Source organism: Malaclemys terrapin, chromosome 10 (genome assembly GCF_027887155.1).
Source record: "Malaclemys terrapin pileata isolate rMalTer1 chromosome 10, rMalTer1.hap1, whole genome shotgun sequence".
Lineage (NCBI taxonomy): Eukaryota > Metazoa > Chordata > Testudines > Emydidae > Malaclemys > Malaclemys terrapin.
The window spans coordinates 80828946-80850640 of NC_071514.1; the positions used below are offsets into that span (position 1 = coordinate 80828946).

A 21695-nucleotide genomic window follows, 5' to 3' on the forward strand; every position below is an offset into this window, starting at 1 on the left:
AACCGGTTCTGATTGGCCGACACTGCTTCTTTGCGTTCTGATTGGTGTAAAAGCTTCAGACCCGCTTGTCGAAGTCACCCCCGAACTGAGCTGCGATTGGCAGAGGCGGTCTGTCACGTGACGGGGAGAGCCTCTGAGGTCACCCTGCGCCTGAGATCACATGACTCTGCTTAGCAACCGCGCAGGCTTCCTTAGCAGCGAGCCCTAGTGCCCATGGTGTGGGACGAGCTGGCGGGACCGCCGAGCGTCACTGGGGCCGGGTGTCTGGGGACCGCGTGGCCGCCTTCGTCAGCTTCTGCGCCCTCCACCTGCTGGGCATCTTGGGCTCTGGCTGCCTGGCTCGTCGCCTGGCCCCGCGGCTGGCCGGCCGAGCTTCTAGGGAGATAGCAGTGGCTGGCTGGGTGGGTAGATGGGCAGGCGGCTGGGGGTGGGGGGCAGCCTGAATGGACAGGTGGCTGCGTGACAGGCTGGGCGGCCAGTGAGTGGATGGTTGCATGGCAGAATGGGTGGCAAGTGGGCAGGTGGCTGTGTGGCAGGCTAGTCTCACGCGTGTGTAAATTCCCCCCCACCCCCCAGTCTGAGTGATGCCACAATTTGCAGCGTCAGATGGGGGAGGGATAGCTCAGTGGTTTGAGCATAAACCCAGGGTTGTGAGTTCAGTCCTTGAGGGGGCCACTTAGGGATCTGGAGCAAAATCAGTACTTGGTCCTGCTAGTGAAGGCAGGGGGCTGGACTCAATGACCTTTCAGGGTCCCTTCCAGCTCTAGGAGATGGGATATCTCCATTAAAAAAAAAATTAAAGTTTAGAAACCTGTTACTGGTAATTCTCACATGCACATTATACCATCTCTTGACTGGTACATCTAGCCTTATTAGGAGGTGACATTCACCCCAGTGTGGAGGCCCAACATAGAGCCTGGTACCTGCCCTCTCCACTAGGGTGAATTTCACCCATAGATCCTTGTGGTGGGATGGGCCCTCTTCTGCTCCTTTGGAAGGCTGTGGCAACTGCTCATTGATGGTTGTGGGAAGACTCATTGTGTCCAAAGCTGCAGTTCTTCTGCATGGAAATTTTTGCTTAAACTTGATGCAGGTTTTCTACATGGTATCAGGATCGGGCCCATGAGTTTGACAGTCTTCTGGCCCTGCACTGGGTAGCTGTTTAGTAAAGTCTAAGTTGAGTGGTGGAGGATTGGGCTCTCTGAATAGCCCACTGTGCTATTGTTTCTTTGTATACTGCGTGCAGTTCAATGAACACATTGAAAAAGGTAACCGTGGGATACTGTTTGTTCTGCTCGTGAAGGCCTGTTTCGTGTGAAAATGAGTCGGTTATACGATACCATAGAGCCAAATGTGATTGATGAAAAGATGCTTCAAAAAGCTGTGGAAGAGCAAGGGCCCCAAGAGGAATTAGGACAGCTTGCCAAAAGGGAAGGCATTGATTACAAAGATGTCATAGAGCTACAGCTTGATTTTAGAAGTAAGTATCAGATTTTTTTTTTAATTAAAGGATAATAGTAGTATGTTTGAAGTGACAAATTGGCCATTAAATAATTGTGACTAGCCTGGAATTTGTCATGTAAACAGTAAGTGACTAAATTTACATTTTTAGCTGTAGCCATATGAAATAGTTACAATATTAGGGGCTGGATGGCTTAGGTGAATGGTAATGGGCTATAAAGCTTCTTAACTCTGTTATTATTAATTATGATTATTATTTAATATTTATCTCATGGTGGCACCTAATGGCAACAACCAAGCTTGGCCCTGTTGTGGTAGGCCAAATCAAATCCAACCCAAGCTTCTGGTAACCACAAGTTATCTTCATCTGATGGCACTTGAGTAGCTTATGGTGGACATAGTCCAGTTCAGAGTGGATGAGCATCTATGTTAAAATAATATCCCAGCACCACAATAGGTACTGATTGACAGCTTTGTTGAAGGGCTCAGCAAAGAGGCAAAGATTTAATTGGTGAAGGAGACTGAACTACCCCACTTGCCCTTCCCATTGCAGGTCTAGGTACATCCAGAGGTGGAGTGGGAGAAGTGTGCCCCATTAATGTGTCGATATAGGAATTTGATCCCTAGCACTGTCAAACCAGCAGTAAATTAATACACAAAAATTAAAATAAATGGATGGGCAAAATGTACACTTAATTTGTTCATGCAGTTATCGTGATTGTGTGCATGCCAATGAGGTAATGGTGTGTGCAAATGATGACTTCTGGTAATTTGCACACACCATTTCCTGATTTGTGCATGCATTTGCTTGCAAGTGAAGTGTGCAGTTGTGTGTACATTTTTCACATGCAGTTGCATGCCTAATGTTAAAAAAAAAATCATGCCGTGTTTGCCTGAGATCAAAACATGTTTTTTATGTCGTTTTCCTCTTGTGTATTTCTACTCCTGCTTTTTATCTCGACTCCCACTCGTATAAAGAGAAGGGAAATGAGAATTTCCTATGCATTCCATCAACATGACCTCAATGTTTTGCTGTAATCCATATCAGCCTGCCCTCACGTGTCTAATTTTCTCCAAGAATCAAAATGCAATTACTCTTGTTTTCACTCCAGACAAAAGACTATACGATGCATAAAAATTGAGTTGTAATACTCATAGTAGTTCCACCTTGTTCTCATGCAGTGATTCCATAACCTCAGCAGGTGGAGAGCATTACAGAATGTGGGGTAACTTTATAATGTGATAGGGTAGCTGTTTACAATTAGCTACTACCCACCAGTAGCCTGCAACTTCAGAGGAAAGTACTGGCTCATTCCAAGCCTCACTCTTTAAGTTAGAACTCAAAGTGAAGGTCAAGGCCTTCTTGTAGTGAATCCATAAAGCCACTCTTGACTGCAGTGTTGCAGTCAGCATCCCCTCAATGACTTCCTGGCAGTACTGATTAGCAGTGGGCAGTGGTGCAAGACAATGAGGTTATCCCAGCTGTTTCAATCTAAGCCCTCATCTAGCCTAAGGACCTTTCAGCAGTCTCCACGGTGCTTTTCACACACCAGTGCACCATCATAATCTGCTCAAAGAGGTAATATTGGGCATGTGTCTCTAGTACAACATAGTGTGCATTGCAACTAAAGTCTGGCGTGTGTGAACTGCAGTATTTTTTTTGTGTCTGTTTAGATATCCTGAAGATTGATAACCTATGGCAGTTTGTGAATCTGACTAAACTGCAGCTAGACAACAACATCATTGAGAAGATAGAGGCATTGGATAGTCTGGTCCACCTAATCTGGCTTGGTAAGAGTTAGGGGTATGAGGCTGGCTTCACCTTGCACTGGTGTAAAGCAGGAGCAATTCCATTAAAATCAGTGGAGTTTCACTGGTGTAAGTGAGATCAGATTCAGGTCCATGTCATAACTGGAAAGAGGCAGTTAGTGGTACTGTCAGTTGATGGCTCAGCTTTTAGTATATGTTAAATGTATTTTGCTTGATAGTTGAAATGAAATTGGTGTCTGTAGATTGAGTATGCTGCACTTCTAGAATGAAATAGAATTGTACTTTGAAATGCCTACGCAAGATTTTAAATTCCACTGTAACGGTGTTTGGAAGGAGATACTGGCAACAATCACCCTATGCTAGCACGGGGAAGGGTGATAGAATATGATGGGATGTACCAGGTATTTGTTGCCCCGAGATGGAGACCCTGCGACCTCGGTGCACCCTGTCCAAAGAAAGTGTCCTTCTGGGGAAAAAAGCACAGAGTTTAGACCTCCAGGAGCTGCCAAGAAAGGCCACTTGGGATCAGCTATGGGTGGAACCAGTGAAAATCAGACCTCCAGCAGCTAGAAGGACTGGGAGCAGCCAGAAACCAATCAGGGCCCAGCAGGCGCGATAAAAAGGGCTGGCTGCTTCCAGGGACTAGTTCTGAGTGACGCTGGGATGGAGGAGGAAGGAGGTCCATCTGGCTTAACCCAAGAAGCCTGGCTGAACTCTGACTGCGCCTTTGTTGTTTGAGCCAACAAAAGCCTGTTTTGTACTTTGTGGAATGTAAGGCCCCAGAGCGGGCCATTTGGAGTCAAGTATTAATGTGACTGCTGTAAGCCTAGGGGAGCTCACGTTGCGAGATGCTCCATTGGCTCAGGCAAGCCCATGACAGACTTGGGGCCTGATTCACTACTGCATTGATTTCAGTGGTGGTGCACCAGTGTGAAGCTGGAGTTTGGCCTCCAGCCCAGTCCTGCTTACTCAGTCCTTGTTCAGGCAAAGACCCATTGAAGTAAATCAACGGGTGTTTTGCCTGAATGCACACTCCAGGCTGTGACACTGTGAGGAGAGGTTTGGAGCACCTTCATTGCTGTTACCCCAGACTCAGTCATTTGCTGGTATGTTCCGGAGGATGCAGCTGATAAATCTGGTATCGTGGTAAGGGGCATTTTGCCAGATATGCCTGTTATGTTTGGTAGCATCCAAGTAATTAGTAAACGGTTAAGAGATAGAGATCTATCCTTCTCTGGCCACTATTCTGAGTCTGCCAGTAGAATCCTACAACTCTAGCTTCCATTTATGATCTGTCTGCTTTACTAGTGTCAGGAATCGGTTTGCAAAGAGTGTTATTTTGGGCATATCGACCTATTTGAAATAAAACAAAACCCATCCTGATGATGTCATCGTGCGGCTCTAAGAAGCTGGAACTTGAACACAGTGGAGCTCAGTTCTACTGCGAACAAAAGCGTCTCTCACCATCTGCTGCTCCACAATGAAAACAGGATGTTATGCCCTGTCTCAAACACTGCTCAGGGGGACATTCCCCAGGGATACAGTCAGCTCTCTGAAGTGCCCCTCAATTTAATTGTCGGAGGACATGGATATCATAAAATCTTTTTTTTTAAACTAAAGTATTAAAAATATATATTTAAGAAAACATTTTAGGGAGGACTGAGATTTTCAAAGCTGCCTGTCCATCTTCTAGCTTGGAAAGTCTCATCTTAGGGTGTCATTTTCAAAAGTGCTTAACTGACTTAGGAGCTTAAGTCCCAATTTCAAAAGTAATTCAGGCACTTCGGAGCCAAAGTCTCATTGAAAGTCAATAGGAGGTAGGCTCCTAAATGCCTATGTCTGTTGAAAATGGGAAGTAGGCTCATAGGCACCGAATCCGTGGGTGCTCCGGGGCTAGAGCACCCATGGGGAAAAATTAGTGGGTGCTCTGCACCCACCGCAGCCAAGCTCCCCTCCCCACCCCACCTCACCTCCTCCCCTGAGTGCGCCGCGTCCCCGCTCCTCCGCCTTCCTCCCAATGCTTGCCGCCGCCAAACAGCTGTTTGGCGGCATAGCAAGCAGGACCGACTCTAGGCACCAGCAAACCAAGCACGTGCTTGGGGCGGCACAATTTCAGGGGCGGCATTTTTTGTGCTTCAGCAGTTGCACTCTCAGGGTTTTTGTTTTGTTTTTTGTTTTGCTTGGGGCGGCAAAAAACCTAGAGCCGGCCCTGGTAGCAAGCTCCGGGAGGGAGGGGGAGGAGCGGGAACGTGGCGTGCTCAGGGGAGGAGGCGGGGCCGGGGTGGGCATTTGGGGAAGGAGTCAGAATAGAGGCAGGGAGAGGGCGGAGTTGGGGCGGGGACTTTGGGGAAAGGTTGGAATGGGGGCGGGGCAGGGGTGGAGGCAGGGCAGGGCCAGAGTGGGGGTCAAGCACCCACCGGTGCGAGTAGAAGTTGGTGCCTTTGAGTAGGCTCCTAAATCACTTATACAAGTTTGAAATTTTTACTCTAGATCTTTATATAAGTTTAGGTGCTGAATGGGATGTTCTTGAAGAATAAGATGAGTGAAAGTATTCATGAGTCAAATAGCCACTATGGGCAAACTCTTCCCTGGTGTATCTCCACTGATTTCATTGGGGTTGCATGAACTGAGAGCAGGAGTTGGCCCAGGGTGCATCACCACTAGGGTGATGGTTTTGTGATGCAGGTAACAGTCTAAGGGAAAGGAAGCTAGCTGGTGCTATCAAATTTGTTGCAGAAATTTTCTTGTAAATTGCGTCTCTTTAGGCATTTCCTAATCCATTCCCCTGTGCTATGCACTTCCATACAAGAGATGTAGGTGGATTTCTTCTCTACGTCTCTTGCTCTCTGTGTCACTAAAAGGTAGGAGTCATATGCTGGTTGTGCACACGGCCTCTGGGCAGAGGAGGACTTCAGTGACTCCTCTGTCTGATTTAAGAGTTGCATGGACAAGTGGTAGAAAAAGTTGCATCTATTCCTTCTTTGCCAAAAGAGTGGTGATTTTATGCAGATCCTTGAGAGTAAAGAGGAAAGCCTTTCTTAGGGTTTCATCAGGAATACTGATCGCTGCCAGGGAAAACAATTAATATATATGCTAGACGCAAGGTACAAACTGAACTGCAGGGCCCAAGCAATGATGTTTAGTTGAAGGTAAATCAAACAACTTGCTTGTAAAACTTCTTGACTTATAATTTTTTTTCTAGATTTGTCCTTCAACAATATTGAAGTCATTGAAGGTCTGGAAGCTCTGGTTAAACTGCAGGACTTGAGCCTCTACAATAATAGAATATCTAAGATTGAGAATCTGGACACGCTACAAGAACTACAGGTCTTCTCTATAGGAAACAATAATCTAACTGCTTTGGAAAACGTAAGAATCCCATTGTTTTTGCCAGTGTTTCCTTCCTTCCTTATCTATCCCTATACATACCAATTATCTATCCATATATCCATCTTCCCCTCCCTCCATCCCCATATACCCATTGTCCATCCATCCCTTTCTCCCAATATATACCTATTATCCATCCATTCATACCTCCCGATATATACCCATCATCCATCCATCCCCGTATATACCCATTATCCATCTATATATATCAACGCACCCTCATACATATTCTCTCTCTCTCTCTCTCTCTGTCTTTCTTATATTGCCACCTCTCACTGAATCTGAACATCTTTTTAGAGGGGCGACTTCCCTTTCAAAGTTTCACTTTTTGTATAGTCTACAGTAAGGGTCTAGTAAGATATTAAAGTAGGAAATACTTATTTCAGCTATCTTTTCCCATTTATGGATTATTCACTCACAGATCGTGCTACGATTGATATCAATGGCAAAACTCCTGTTGACTCCAGAAAAAGGGGAAATAGCTTATGTGAATAGAAAACAGAGGCAAAGATTTATTTTGGGTGCTTTGATTTTACGCTTGGGCCTTTATGGAGAGTGGTTTTACTAGTCTGAGACCCCTGGAAGCTTATCATCCATCCATATAAAGGACACATCGCCAGGCCCACAGATTGTATGTCCAGAATAAGAGTTATACTGTATGTATAAGAACCATATAGAAAGCAGTTTCTTTCTCAAATAAAATGGTTCAACACTGTGCTAGAAGCCACTGCTTTAAACCTGTAACTGTGCTTAGACATTCAGTCCAATGTGTTGTGCCAGCTCTCGCTGAAGGATGGAGATGCGAGCAAGGTCCTGAGCTAGGACGGAGATGATAAATGTCATGAATTTCAAGGCATTGCTGCTTGTTGTTCCCATGGTGTGCGGGAATGCAGCATCTCCTTTCTTTTGGCATAGGTGGTCTACCTCAGGAAGTTTAAAAACCTACGCACATTGAATCTCACTGGGAACCCTGTCTGCGAAAATGAACAATATTCAATGTTCATTGCTGCTCACCTTCCAGATCTGGTGTACTTGGACTTCAGGCTTGTGGATGAGAATACAGTAAGTACTTCCACCTTCCCCTTTATTTAACCATTTGGAGACTTGCCACACACTTTCCAAAGCATTCATCGTGCTAGCACTCTGGGAATACACCAGCATTCAAAGGGTTAGAGTAACTCTTTTTTCAGTTGCTGTCTTACTGAAATACTACCTAGACAAATAAGAGCCATCAGAAATGTCCTCCTTGGGCCGTTTTTTTTAACACGCACAGGATGTAGATTACACCTAACATAGGAAAGCAACAGCAGTCTGGCTGTATGTTACACAGAGAGCTGTATCTGACCCAGGTTTATTAGGAGACAGGGTAATCTAACCCAAATGTTTTCTTTGTGTGTATTTCCCAGCGAGAACTTGCAGACATAAAATATCAGTATGTCATTGATGAGCTAAAGCAAGGTGAAGCACAGGCCCTGGCTAAGCTGGTGGAAGAGCAAGCTAAGCAGAAAGAATTGGAGCACCACAAGGTATGTTCTCTGGAGCTGACTGTATGTTACCACACTCCAAAGAAACCAAACGGCTTCTCTTTTATCCATTAGAAGATTTAATGGGAGGTTGACATTGATTGAGATAAAAATAAGGTCAGTGTTAATCTCTGGGGTCTGTAAATCTCACCTTTTGAATGAAAACAGAAGCTGCTATGTCATTAGGGTGACCAGACAAGCAAATGTGAAAAATCAGGATGGGGGTGGGGGAGGTAATAGGAGCCTATATAAGAAAAGACCCAAAAATCGGGACTGTCCCTATAAAATCGGGACATCTGGTCACCCTGTATGTCATAGGCATGATATGGAAGAACATAATTCATTGGGCTGAACAACTAAACCTACATGACGGACCTAGGGAAGCTCCAGAGGAAATCATAGTTTGGTTTCTTGTCAGCCTGATGCTAGATTAACACAATATCAGATCTGATGGAGCTGTTAGCATTATTCCCAGTGCAGTGATTTTCCCCTTTCAGACTTAGTGACTGGATAACATTGCAGTATTAATTTAATCTTACGAGTGATTGCAAGATCACAATGGGGAAACTGTCAAGATATGTAGTGAGAATTGGATAGAGCAGAGTGGTGCCCTCGGCTACCCTCAGGCTGTCTGCATGTTGCTCTCCTGCCTCCATTGATCTGCTGGCTATATGGGAGCGCTGCAGGTTTGTTTCCATGCCACTTGCTTGTTCCACACACTCTGCTTGGCATCAGCATTGCTCCCCACTCAAAGCACATGGGCCGAGCAAGGAGCAGATAGCAATCAGAGAAGCACTTCCACGGGGTGGCTGTTGGAGGCCTGTGCCTCCTCCACAAGGACATAGATCCCTGTGCATTAAGATTGACTTGGAGGAGTGCCGAATACATGGAGATAAGGTCAAGGAGGAAAAGTCATAGATGCTGAGGGACCTGCATGGGGCCCTTCAGGTCTTCCTTTGCATAGGGCCTCACAAAATCTGTCCCATTTATGCCTGAGTAGCTTAGATATCACATTGCAGGACCACAAAGTGGAGTTGAACTGCTCTGTCACATTGTTTAGTGAAAGAGCCACTGTCTAATTCCAGTAGAGGACTTATCAATGATTGTATAGTGTTTTCCTTGGAAAGCCAAAAACCTCCGCCCTACTATATAGTAATAATGATCTGGTCCATTGTTATGAGATTCACATTCCACAGCAGGAGGCAGCCATCATTCAGAACTGGAGAGTTGATGTCAGCCCAGATCCTCAAAGATATTTAGGTGCCCTTGATTTCAATGGGCCGTTCAGCCTGACTGACTGAACCTTCCTTAGCACTTTGCAAGAAGCAGCAAGGTGTTACTTAAGTTCTGCAGCAAGTTGATGGTATTTGGGGAGGGGGTTGGGTTTTGTTTGTTTTTTGTTTTTTTTAATATTGTACTGATTCTGTCCAAAGGCTGCTTACGTCGAGTACCTGAATGGACCCTTCTTATTTGAGAGCATGTACGCAGAAGATACAGAAGCTGCCAGGCTGGCTTACCTCCCTGGAATGGCTGACCTGCTGGAGGCATATCCTTCTGTTAGAAAATCTAGTGATAAAAGCTGATGACTTCAGTTCACAAGGATATGTATCAACAGGGACTCTTCATCTGTTCTTTTTACGCAGAACTGAAAGCTATATTGACCTGAGATTGGAGACTTGCTGTATTCAGTCTTGGACCAGTGCCTTAAAAGTACTGCTAGACCGTGAGACCGCTGACAGTTAAGGTCTGATATTTCATGAAACACAAGGGCTATAAACAAATGCTTTGTCCCATTGGCTAACTGGAAACCCCAAATTAGGAAGTCCCATTTGTATAAAAGGCTTTCTTCTAACACTGACAGGTCATGAGATTTCAGAGTTTTACAATCACATCATTCCGATTACCATCTTGCTTTTTCTCCACTTGACTCAGACTTGCTATTAAAAGCCAATGCCTTCTGAACCTCTAGAAATCAGGGCATTTACAGTCTCTTAAAGCCCAGAATGCATCTGACCTTTCAGATGGCATAGAGATTTCATTTACATCTGCAGCAGATTGTGAGATAGCAATTGCTAAAATCATGTTTCAGTTGAAGTGGTAGGGCACAGTAAGAATAATCAGGATTATCTAAGTCAAATATCTCACAACCTGCCAGTTATATGCAGTGTTGTGGAAGCCATGTCAGTCCCAGGATGTTAGAGAGACAAGGTGGATGAGGTAATATCTTTTATTGCACCATGTAAGCGTGTGGGACTCACCCCTGCGGCGCCTCCTGCTGGTCGTCTCAGGGAATTAGCTCTCCAGCCATTGGCGTGCCCTCTGCAGGCCGGTGTCCCACTACCGCTTGGCCCGTGTCCCTCCCAGACTCCGGTGCCCCGTTATCTGGGGTGCTGCCCCCTGGCAGTAACCCCTCACTCTCAGGGTCTCCCCTCCCCAGGGACCCCCAACCTCCTAATCCCACCTTGCCTCAGCCGGTGGCTACTGCCAGTCCGCAATGAGCCCCCGCTTCCTGGGGCAGACTGCAGTATAAGAGCCAGTCATCACAGGCAAGGGGGTAGGACCTGCTGTCTTCCTCTACCACCCAGTACCTCAGGGGTGGGCCTAGGACCAGGCCCTGCAGTCTGAGGGGTTGCCAGCCTGGAGCTCCCCTGGCCTTTCCCCAGCCCTGCTTCACTCCCAGTACCTTTGCTACCGACAGCCAGGACCTGCTCCCTCCAAGACCGGAGAGAGAGTTACTCTAGTGCCAAGCTAGCAGCCTTTTAGAAGGACCTGCTGTGCTCTGTTTGGGGCATGACCCCAGCAGTGCCTACTTTCCTAAGCAGCCTGGGCTTTTCCTTACAGCCCCAGCCCTCTCCCAGGGCCGGAGCGGGTAACCACCCTGCTACAGACCAACTTCTATTGGTCAGAGAAACAAGCTTTTGAGCTTATGAACTCAAAATCTGCCAGTTAGAAACACTAACCCTATAGGACCAGTACAAACACATTCATGGCTAGTACATTTTTCTAATCACTGCTCTGGGCAACAATCAAAAAGCAGATCATTGTCTCTTTCTTTTTCTAGCTCAGATTAATGGAACGTTGGCAAGGCTCCACATTTGACCTTGCTTATGATTGCTTGAGACTGTTGTCAGGAAAGTTCATCAGAGACGAAATATAATAGACTTTTGAAACAATTCCATTGCCAAGCAACTTGCAACCCCCCCTCCCCCATAGCCATTATCTTTGTGGTGCTACCAAATCCGTGTGTTTGGGGCGCTGGCTCTTGGGCAGGGGTTTTTAACTTTACAAACACTGTTCTCACAGCTGTGCAGAGAGATAGGGTCAGATGCTCCATTCTACTTACATGGCAGAGAAGAGCCAGGGGCGAAGGCACATGTTGTTTCCTTTTGTGCCCACCATGTTGCCCTCTCCACACAGTTAAGGGAGCAAAACCCCAGTGCGAAAAGATGATGTGGCCCAAGCCTTCGAGGTGACGAATGCTCAGCTCAGCACCTCAACTGTCAGTGAGCTCGGTGGAGTTATCAGTCAAGATGCTTTGCCTTGCATTTAGGTTGGTAATAGCTGGACACAATAGAGCAGTGTTGATGATCATGCAGCCATGCTTAGTGTGTTGACTCATTTAAACTATTACGGATTATATACCTTGACTCTGGTTTCACATACAAGAGTAAATTTGTATTAATTTGTGAGAACCTCTTTGCCTATGGTCTGAAAGAGCATGAAAAGCGACAAGCTGAAGTCTCAACCTTCTACGAGTGCCTTCAAGAAGCGATACAGGACAGTCAAAAGCAGGGCACAAAAATAATCCTAGATTTTGAAAATGACAACCAAGGGGTATTTGATTACAGCTTTTATTGGTTGAAATGATTTCTGTGTATCAGAGGCCAGAGTCTGATCTCAGGGATGTATGGAGTAACTCCACGGAGATCAGTTTAATGACTCCAGGTTTACACTAGGTTAAGGGAAATCAGAATATAGCCCCAGATTTTACTGTATATGTTTCTATGGGCTTGTCTACACTGGAGGGATTGACATTGTGTTAACTAACATAATATCGAGTATAGACAAGGGCTGGTGTGTTTAAAATCACATCAACTGGAAGTGGTTAAACCTGGCCTCTGGGGCTAAGCACAATCAGCTGGTGTGGTTTTAAACATGACAGTCCTTGTCTCTGTGAATTCAACATAATGATAACACCAAGTCTTTTCCTACTACAGACAAGTCTTCATGTTAATGGTTCTTCTTAAAGGCTTGGAAGGAGGGCTGTCAAGATTTTTAACTGAAATTTTTTTCCACAAAAAAATGGTGGTTTTTTTAAGAAAATGACAATGGTCAAAAAAAGTTTCTTTTGTAAATTTTCATGAAACTAACTGAAATGAAAATTTTTGATTCCATTATAGAATTGGAAAGGACTTCAGGAGGTCATCTAGTCTAACCCCCTGCTCAAAGCAGGGCCAATCCGCAAATATTTTTTTTCCCAGATCCCTAAATGGCCCCTCAGGGATTGAACTCACAACCCTGGGTTTAACAGGCCTATACTCAAACCACTGAGCTATAGAAGTTTTCACTTTATTTTTGCCTCTTGGTCCCTACCCAGGTACTGTGCCTCCACTGGAAAAGGAGAAAGAAAGGGAAAACCTGACAAGATGATCATTATTTATTCAAGAGACAAGATGGGTGACATATATTTTATTGGACCAATGTCAATTGGTGAGAGAGACAAGCTTTCAGGCTACACAGAGCTCTTCTTCCCAACTGGGAACCTCGAAAGCTTGTCTCTCATCAACAGAAGTTGGTCCAATAAAAGATATTACCTCACCTTCCTTGTCTCCTTATCCTGGGACCAACATGGCTACAACGACACCGCAAAAAATGATTTATTCAAATCATTTCGGTTTCAATTCATTTTGTAAAAAAAAAAAGAAGCCACAAACTGACTTTGAACAGAAAAAAATGTTCATTTGGTTTGAATATTTTGGCAGCAAATACCAGTTTTCAACCAGCTCTGCTTTCCAGAGAGCTGCAGCCACATCACTGGGGAAGGCAAGGTCATAGCTTCTACCCATTTCAAATAGAGGGGCAGTTATTATTGTTTCTAGAGGTCCCTGGAAATATCAGCTTGGCTAAACTCTGGTCAAGGGCTTTGTCAACTGTATAGAACAAGCCGCTCCGGATTGGCGGCAGTGAGATCTCCTGTGCTCAGCACCTCTGAAAACAGGCTCCTTTTATTTAGGTGCTTTGTAACACTGTGGCAGGATGCTGAGTCATTCTGTTACCGAGTCCTTGAAGCCTGTATGCAGGTGCAGTGTATATTAACGCTGACTCATGAGCAAGTGGCCTTAACTCCAGCCAGGGTAGAAGTGGGGTTGAGGCCTCAGCGGTGTTGAATGGAAATCCGGGGGGAGGGAAGAACACTTGGGAATATGTTCACAACCCCACTGTGCTAGGTACTGTACAAACAGAACAAAAAGGCCCAGCCCCAAAGTGTTTTTATTTGAGTTACCAATAAATCCACACTCAAAATGCGGGTAAGTTTGGATTTTCGGCAATATGTCTGTGTACTCCTCTGCCTGCTTACAAGCTTAGATACGGATTTAGGTGCTGAATGTAGGCACCTTGTGGCGTATGAAAAAGTCTAACCTAAATGAGCTGGTCAAGGTGAGAGAGGGAGTCACAGTCAGTCAGAAATGCTGCTAAATGGATCTTGCAGGCTTAGTCATACCAGTTTAAAAATGGGTGGGAGGAGATTAGAAGGCGATAAAGTATAAACCGGTGCTAGGCTCCATTTGCCTAGCTATAATTCCACCGTGCAGGTCTCTATGAACGGCAAGACAGCTCAGCTTGCTCTGAAGCTGGTTAAGGAGCAAAGAATTATGCCAAAGCCCTAAAGCAGCAGGTGTTGCTAACAGGAGCCCGGTTTTAATTGCTTGGGGCCTCCTGGCTTGATTAACTTATATAAAGAAACGCCCCCTTTAACATTACAGTGTCTGCATAATCTCGTTTGATTTACAGATAGCCCTCTGCAATGGTTCGTGCCTAATTTTAGCCCCTTCTATTGGCTCCAACTGTGAGGTGCATTAGGGTCCTTCAAAATATATTTTTAACGTTCAGATTTCAGTAGGAGAGATTTATTACAAAGACGCTTCTTGAAAATAACCTTTGCTTAGCATATACATTGCTCAGCAATATTAAGATTGTTGACCGCTGTGAGGCTGATGTCAGTATTTAACTCTGAAGAGCAAGATTTATTGTCATTCACTGCAACAAGAACTCATTACTTGTGATGTTCTATTACATATCTTCTGAGTGCAAAATCCTGGGCCCATTGAAGTCAGGCAAAATTCTGCTTGACTTTCAAGAGATCAGGATTTAGACCTGCATTTCTTAATAAGGAGTAATTGGAAGTCTCTCCCCTGTGGCTATGAATTTCAGAAGGCTTATCGTTTTTCCTTTGACACGGACTTTCTACAGGTGAGAAGAAGTAGGAGGTCTAGGGAAAAAGCCATTTGCTGACTGGCAAGCAAATTAGAGTTTTCACGCAACTTGCTGCAGTGGAATCTTGTTGGTTAACATTGTAGTGCACTTTGGTATTACTGACCTCGAAGTATGTAAACCAGACCCACTTAGCAAGCCATCACATTTCATTTCAGCCAATCGTGAGCCAGAACTTTTCTCAGATATGTAACAATCACAGTTCATTAAATTGCAATGGAATGGTGAGCATAAATGTATGTGTCTCTCTCTCTGTTTAGCTGTTGGACATGATCCAAAACATGAGTAGTTTTGAGATTGCGGAGTCTAAACTCGTAAAGTACAATGAGGACATCAGTCAGCTGTCAGACACACTTATGACCTTGGAAATGCAGACGGTTGACCAGCTAGAGGTAAGGCAAGGGGATATATCTGCTAAGCCTCAGATAGAAAACACTGGGGCTGCTTCTCTGTTGCCTTATGCCTTGCGTAGTCCCACTTGTGCAGAATGAGCGTAGAACTCGATCATTCCGGGTAGTGCCTGACACCAGCTTTATTCTCACTCCGCACAGGAGCGAGTACACAAAGTGCAAGGCAGTGGAGAATTGGACCCAGTGTATTTATATGTTGCATCGGCACTTACTATTCATGTGCTGCTACTGAGGATGAAGGCATCGGCGTTGGCTAAAGGGTCATCCGGGAGGTTATTGGGCCGTTTTGTGGAAGCTGCCCCCTAGTATAGGACCCATTTTCAAGGTTCTAGTGGTGTGATTCTTTCAAAGGGATCGTTGCTATGACTGAAAAATTACTCTCATGCCCCCACCCCAAGTTAGTCCACTTTCCTGAGCACCCCACTGGGAGCATGACTATGGTAGCTCGTAGCGGAGTTCAAACTGGATGCTTAACAGATCTGGGGGGGTGAGTGGGTGTTCATTTCTTTCTTTATTACCAATAGATTTTGCAAAAATATCAGAGGTGCTTTTCACATGCCCTATTTGAGGCACCGGAATGTTTTAAACATTTTATTAGGGATGTTAGGGAAAGCAGAAGCTCTAAGAGACTATCCCCTGTTTTTGAGAGAGGCAGCAAGAAGCAGCGCCCACCTTCCAGGATTTAAACAAAATCTCTCATAATCCCAGCTGTTAGTTATGCTCCTGATGGCAAAGTCTTCAAGAAGCCTGCAGCCTTATAAACTGAATGAGAAACTTTGACACCTGTCTCTAATCAGAGACAAAATGTTCTCTAGTCATAATGTACATGGAAGGTTTGAAGTGATTTGATGGAGTGAACTTCCCAGAGTCTGTTATAAATGCATCGCTCCATCAACTCTTCCCAAAAGGATTGAATCTAATCTTCCCTGACACATGCATACCAGTGCAGAAAAGCACATGCCTTTCGGTGCTTCAGCACAATTAATTTTCTGAGGTACCTTCAGTCCCCAGCGGTGCTGATAAAACTGATGGATCAGATCAAAAGTATACTGCATTTTAGACTCCTCCCTGGTTCTGATCTGTGTTGTGTGTGTTTGAGTACTTGGTAACTTTTCCTTTTCTTTCCCATGTTAAGGAAATAATAAAGGATTTTGAAAGAAACATTGCTGACCAGGTGTCAACATTTATTGAGAACGTCCAAGGGATATATCCTTTTGGCAGTCTACTGGCCTGAACTCTGTGTCGTATAAATCTGACCCGCGGCAAATGTGTTGTTTCACTTCACAAGATTACTGCAAGGCCCAGAAGTCAGCACTCACTGTGTGGCAATGGATTGTTGCTTATTAATGTGTTGTAGGCTTTGATTGATTAATTCTTAGGAACATTTCCCTGTTCATGAAAAACAGACTCTGCTCAAATACTTCTCTACCATATTCTCAGCAAGAGAACACAGTCAGGAACTGCTACACAACTCAGTGATGAGGATGTAATGAAATTACAGAGTTAGGTACCTAATTCTCAGTGAAAGTCAAGGGGAATTAGATTCTTAGCTGCTCTTTGTGCCTTTGAAAGTCCACCTCTGTTTCTGAGCAAATTCTTGGTAAATCTGACCATGTGATATCTATGTATTGCTGACATTTTAAGAGGTGAAATACCTAAAACTCCTCCTGTACTGTCTCTTTGTGCCTTAGATTGTTGTGCAGCTGTGTTCTCTAGAACAGTTGCCCTCTTCTGCCTCAGAGGTGGTTGCATTGCAGTGGCAGGTGAAATGATTTTTATACACACAAAACTCTTGGCCCTGTGCAAGTGCTTGTCACATTCAGAGTTTTGTACACGCAAACAAAGGCCTCGTTGAACTTCCTGTGCCAACGGCCCCCAGTGTCTGTTCTGGATAACGTACCACAATGAGGGTAGTGGGGATATTGCTTTTGAACACTCCAGGATCTTCTCCACCAGCCAGGTCAATTACTGGTCACCTGTTTCACAGGAGGTGGACGAATCCCCTTTTAGGGTTAGCAGTGCTTGCTTATGTAGAACGTCATTCTCTGTCGATGTTCAGCAGCAGATCCAGCCTGTCAGAGACCAGTGAAATGCCACTGTTCTTGTTTCTTAACCTTCTTCCATACGATGGCTCAATGCCGGGATCTAGAAAATCATCACCACGAGAAACTGCTGGAGATCGCAATCAACACTCTGGAGAAGATAGTCAAGAGCGAGTTTGATGAGGAGATGCCAGATGATGTTCGACTGGTGAGGCCCCCCACTTGTGTATGGAGCTTAGGCTCTTCTAGGAAGCAGGGATCCCGAGTGTGGAGGAGGAAGGGAGCGCAGCATGTTCCCAATCAGGATTGGGTTTCAGAGACCCAATATCGTTTTGAATTATTCTGCCAAAGCTAGAAATAGTTTCCTTTCAACCCCCCCGCCCCCAGATAAGGCTACAAGGAAGTCGTGGTTTGTCGGTTCAAACGTTGTGGCTGAAGTTTGTTGAAGTTGCGGTTTTGGCATGGTCAGACATCAGCATGGCAGATACTCCCTAGGGGTCTCACAAGCCTCGTCTCAGGCTTCCCCTCCACCTGTTTCCTGACGAGAAATGAAGACCCCACTCTGGGTATCCCCCCCAAGTAGCACTACCCTTGCTTCAGCAACTTCTTCCAAGGCATGCAGCCTCCCCTCCAAAGCATGGCAGTGGCACGGAAGAGACACCATGTGACCCCCCCCCCACCCTTGACTTTCGAAGGCAAGCAGGATGGAGGGTCAGCCAGGCCAAATCTGAGTGAGTGGCATTGTGAGCTGGTGCACAGGGCATAGCGCCGCTCAAAGCTGCAGCAATTCTAAAAAGTCGCCATGTTTGTTAAAAAGTTACGTTCTGTTTGACGATAAAATCGCAGCCCAGAATTTTCTGACACCTGTACCCGAAAAGCACCGGGGCTGGACAAATCGCACCGCTGGGCCTGCTGGGCAGCTCTGCTGGAATGGGGAAGGGAAGAGGGGGATGGCACTGCAGGTTTCCACCAGGGATGAAGACCTATTTGTGTTGTGGCCAGAGCTCTGCTGCTGGAAGGTGCCTGGGAGAGGTGTCTGTTCGGACTGGCCCAGTCCTGTCCCCTCCTAGGCCATGGCTCTCTCAGGCTGATCTCTACACCCTCCAACACAGCAGGAGTTTGGGGCAGCGTGCACTACTGGTAGATTTCCCAGCCCTAAGCTAAATGTAACGTGGCTGTCACTCCTTTAAAATCAGTAGAGTTGCACCTGCTTAATTAGGGTTTTATTTGGCCCTACAGTTTCATATCTCCCTAGAGATCAATCAGTCCTTTTGAAACCGATACATTGAATTCCACAAAGGTCTTTCAGCTGAGACCTCACAAACCAAGGTCCTGTCCGCTCTGCAGGAATAGTCGAGATCCCATGGCGCACTTGTAAGAGTGCAGTGCTAGGCCTGGTGTCCTTGGCCAAAATCTCCCCCCTCCTTGCTATTGCCCTTTGCCCCAGGTGGCCGCATTTCAGTGGCAGTGGATGGAGGTAGTGCGTAATGCAGGTTGCAGTCTATCAGAACAAAAGCTGCTGTATACATTGAAAATTACATTAGTAAACTCTATTTACCAAGCTTTATAAGTAAAGGGAAAAAATTATGGGCAAAGATTTCATAGAGGTTTGCAGATGCAAGATCTGTTTTTCGTATGAACAGACAGGATGGGAGTTTGGTTAGAGATCAGTTTCCTGGATTCTGGCCCCTCAGAAAGCCTACCTGGGAAGGCTCTCCATTTAATGTTGGTAGGAGCCCAGTGTCTAGCCTGAGGCCTTTTGCTGCTCTTAAACAAATGAGAGTTTCTTACAGGCGAGGGGGTTTGGTGGGGTGGGGATCGAAGTAGTAGGGAGTACATTCCCAATGTGGGTACTACATCTGACCTGTCTCAGAGTTTTAACATGTGTCAGTCTGGGTTTCCCCATCTTTACCCCCAGTCCCAAAAAACAAATCCACATTTTTAGCACTGAGCAGATGTACTGCTCCTCCAACATTTCTATTACAGCTGAAAAATAAACAGATCCAGGCTTCCACCACTTTTATTAAGCTCCGTTCCAATCGCTGCTCATGTCTCCAGGTGCTTAAGGAGTGAATGGGGTTCGCGCATGGTTTCATAGGAGACGTCTAGTCCCAATTTTACTATCACTCTTTAGGGATTGGCTCAGTGCAGACGCTTCTGCAAGGGAAATTCACACATCCAAAACGGCATGTCAGTGTCCCTTTGAGCCAGTGCCCTGCCCTTCCAGAACCACAACTCCTCTCAGTCACTGCCCTGCTTGCCCAGGGCCCCTCTGAGCCAACACCCTGCCAGCTCCGAGCCTAGCATGGCAGATTCTCTGAGCTGGTGCCCTGCCTACCAGGTGTGACAGGTAATTATCTCTTACCTGTTGTAAGGAGGTAAAGTCAGAAGGAAATAAGTGACTTTTGTGCCCTGTTCCGGGGCAGGGGCAGCTGCCAGCTTTATGGACTGTGAGTGCAGCCTGTACCATTGCCCCATACCAAGTTTTCCTCACTCCTGTCCATCTCCACTGAGAAGCGATCTTCAGGTGTTTAACAGGCAGGTTTGGCTGCAGGAGGATAGTAATTATAGTTTATAGAAGCCATCCTCTATTTAAAATCTCAGGGGGAAGCTGCTGCCTCTGTTCAAAGTTGTGGTGCCAGAACAAAGATACACAGTAAATGCCACCAGTTAAAGCAACCTCTTCTGAGTGCAGTTTTCCATTTACTATACCTGCTGGGAGAGGAAGGTTGGAGCATATGCAGCCTTCCCCGGGACTGACAGCTGCCAAGATGGGCTTGCCAGATGCTGGGAGGCAGCACTGTCTGGAGGAATGAGCATAGGGTTAGGAGTTTACTCCCAGCTCTCGCTTGCTATGCAGCCTTTGGCGACTTACTTCAGCACTGCCTCAGTTTCCCCATCTGTAAAATAGTCCTTGCACAAGGCTATAGGGAGGCTAAGTTTGTACAGGGCCTTGAACAGCATGAGATGTACCAGAGAGAGCTTTTATTTTCTTCTCTGATGGTGCTACTACGTGTTGCACTGCGACACATCTAGTTTTGAGACCCGCTGCATTTATATGTAAAATCCACATCACCCATCGCTCGGTCAATTTCACTCCCTAGCTTTTTGTGGACAAAGACACCATCGTCAACGCAGTGAATGCCTCCCACGATATCCACCTGCTGAAGATCGATAACAGAGAGGATGACATCGTCACCAAAGCCAAGAGCTGGTCATCTTCGGTGATCGAGGAGGTAAGGAAACCCCTGCGGCTCGGGGAGCAAAACCCTGCTTAGGGAAAAGACAAGCAGCAAGGTCATGAAAGCACACTGGCCTGCAGCTGCTTCCTAGCGCAGCGGGCAGAGAGGCACCAGGGTCCAGCCACTGTAGCTGGGCCACTGCCAGGAAGTCAGAGGGACTGGGGGGAGGTATCTCCTAACTTTCTGCTGGGCCCTTTGGCAACAGCAGATGACTGAAGGTTTGAAATAAGCCCTAGGACTCACTGTCCGATCACACTCTCCTCAGGTTCACAAGAATGAGCTCAACAGAAACCGCAACCGTGTGAGAGAGATTAATCAATACATCGACCATCTGCAGGAGGAGGTGGACAACATGGAAAGCCTGGAGCAGATGGAGTAGGCCAACAGTGGCTCCCCTGTTAGGACACAGGCCTTGGTGATCTAACAGGTGTGCCTCGCCCTTTCTGACAGCCCCCTTGTAAATACTCACTGGTGGGGATGTTTCATCCTGGGGTGTCACCCCCCTCCCCCACAAAAAAAAAAATCATATGGAAATAAAAATACCATTTGAGTTTGGAAAAGCTCTTAAAGAGGAGCTGAGGAGTTCACTTTGAAGCCCTGAGACTTATGGTGCAAATCAAAGCCGGTTCACAAACAGCAGATCGAGCTGCGATTCTCCAGCACCAGGCCATGCCTGGAAGCTTTGTCACCTGCGGGCAGTGGTAGGAGCCTGGGACTCGGGCAGCAGCTCAGGGCTGGGAAAGAGAACACTCTCCATCAGACTAACCGCCGCCCCCCTAACAATCATGGGTTTCTGGCCCAGCAAGCCGGAGGTTTGAGGCTCTGCACTCCCGGTAGCCTCCTCTTTCCTCTGCCCCACACTAAGGGAGCTTCCTGCAGAGTGCTCAGAGTGGCCTCTGACCAGCAGGGAGACCAGTGGCTCTGCAGAAGCCCACCTGTGGCTGCTCGGTGCCGAATCATTAATTTCCCTCCTTGTTCAGCAGCAGCTGCTCCGTTTGCTTGGCAGAGAGCTTGGACTCCTTGCTGGAGGCAGGGCACTGAAGAGGGGGAGGAACGGAAACCCATGCTTGTGGAACGGATGTGGCAGTGCACAGTTTGGGAAAGAGACAAATACCCTGAGACTTCCACTCCTCCTTTCCTGGCACTAGCCCTGCCCGTGGGCTGATTGCAGTTGCTCTGGTTTAGCTGACAAAACACTGTCCTCCCTTGGGCTGGTGTGAGAGCAGGCTCTCCTCTGGTCCTTGCTAACCCCACGCCTGGTCACTGAGAAACGGCCCTGACTGGCTGCACACGGGCTCCGGCTTTTCGGCAGATCTGAGCACTCGTGGCTCCAACTGAAATCAATGGGATCTGCGGGTGCTCAGCTCC

At 46.3% G+C, this 21695-nt stretch overlaps 1 protein-coding gene across 2 annotated transcripts; it reads left to right on the forward strand.

Moving 5' to 3' along the window:
* The first annotated feature begins 213 nt into the window (after positions 1 to 213).
* On the forward strand, positions 214 to 21050 carry DRC3 (dynein regulatory complex subunit 3). 2 transcript variants are annotated; one of them, XM_054042632.1, is made up of 13 exons: positions 214 to 401; positions 1304 to 1480; positions 3136 to 3252; positions 6434 to 6600; positions 7534 to 7680; positions 8025 to 8144; positions 9575 to 9687; positions 11801 to 11975; positions 14894 to 15025; positions 16179 to 16249; positions 17170 to 17293; positions 20190 to 20321; positions 20593 to 21050. In XM_054042632.1, exons 2-13 carry the CDS (start codon positions 1321 to 1323, stop codon positions 20704 to 20706), a joined length of 1572 nt encoding a protein of 523 aa, XP_053898607.1. In that variant the 5' UTR covers positions 214 to 401; positions 1304 to 1320; the 3' UTR covers positions 20707 to 21050. The 2 variants fall into 2 exon arrangements, with proteins under 2 accessions (XP_053898607.1, XP_053898606.1); XM_054042631.1 differs by lacking the exons at positions 9575 to 9687; positions 11801 to 11975.
* The last annotated feature ends 645 nt before the right edge of the window (positions 21051 to 21695 follow it).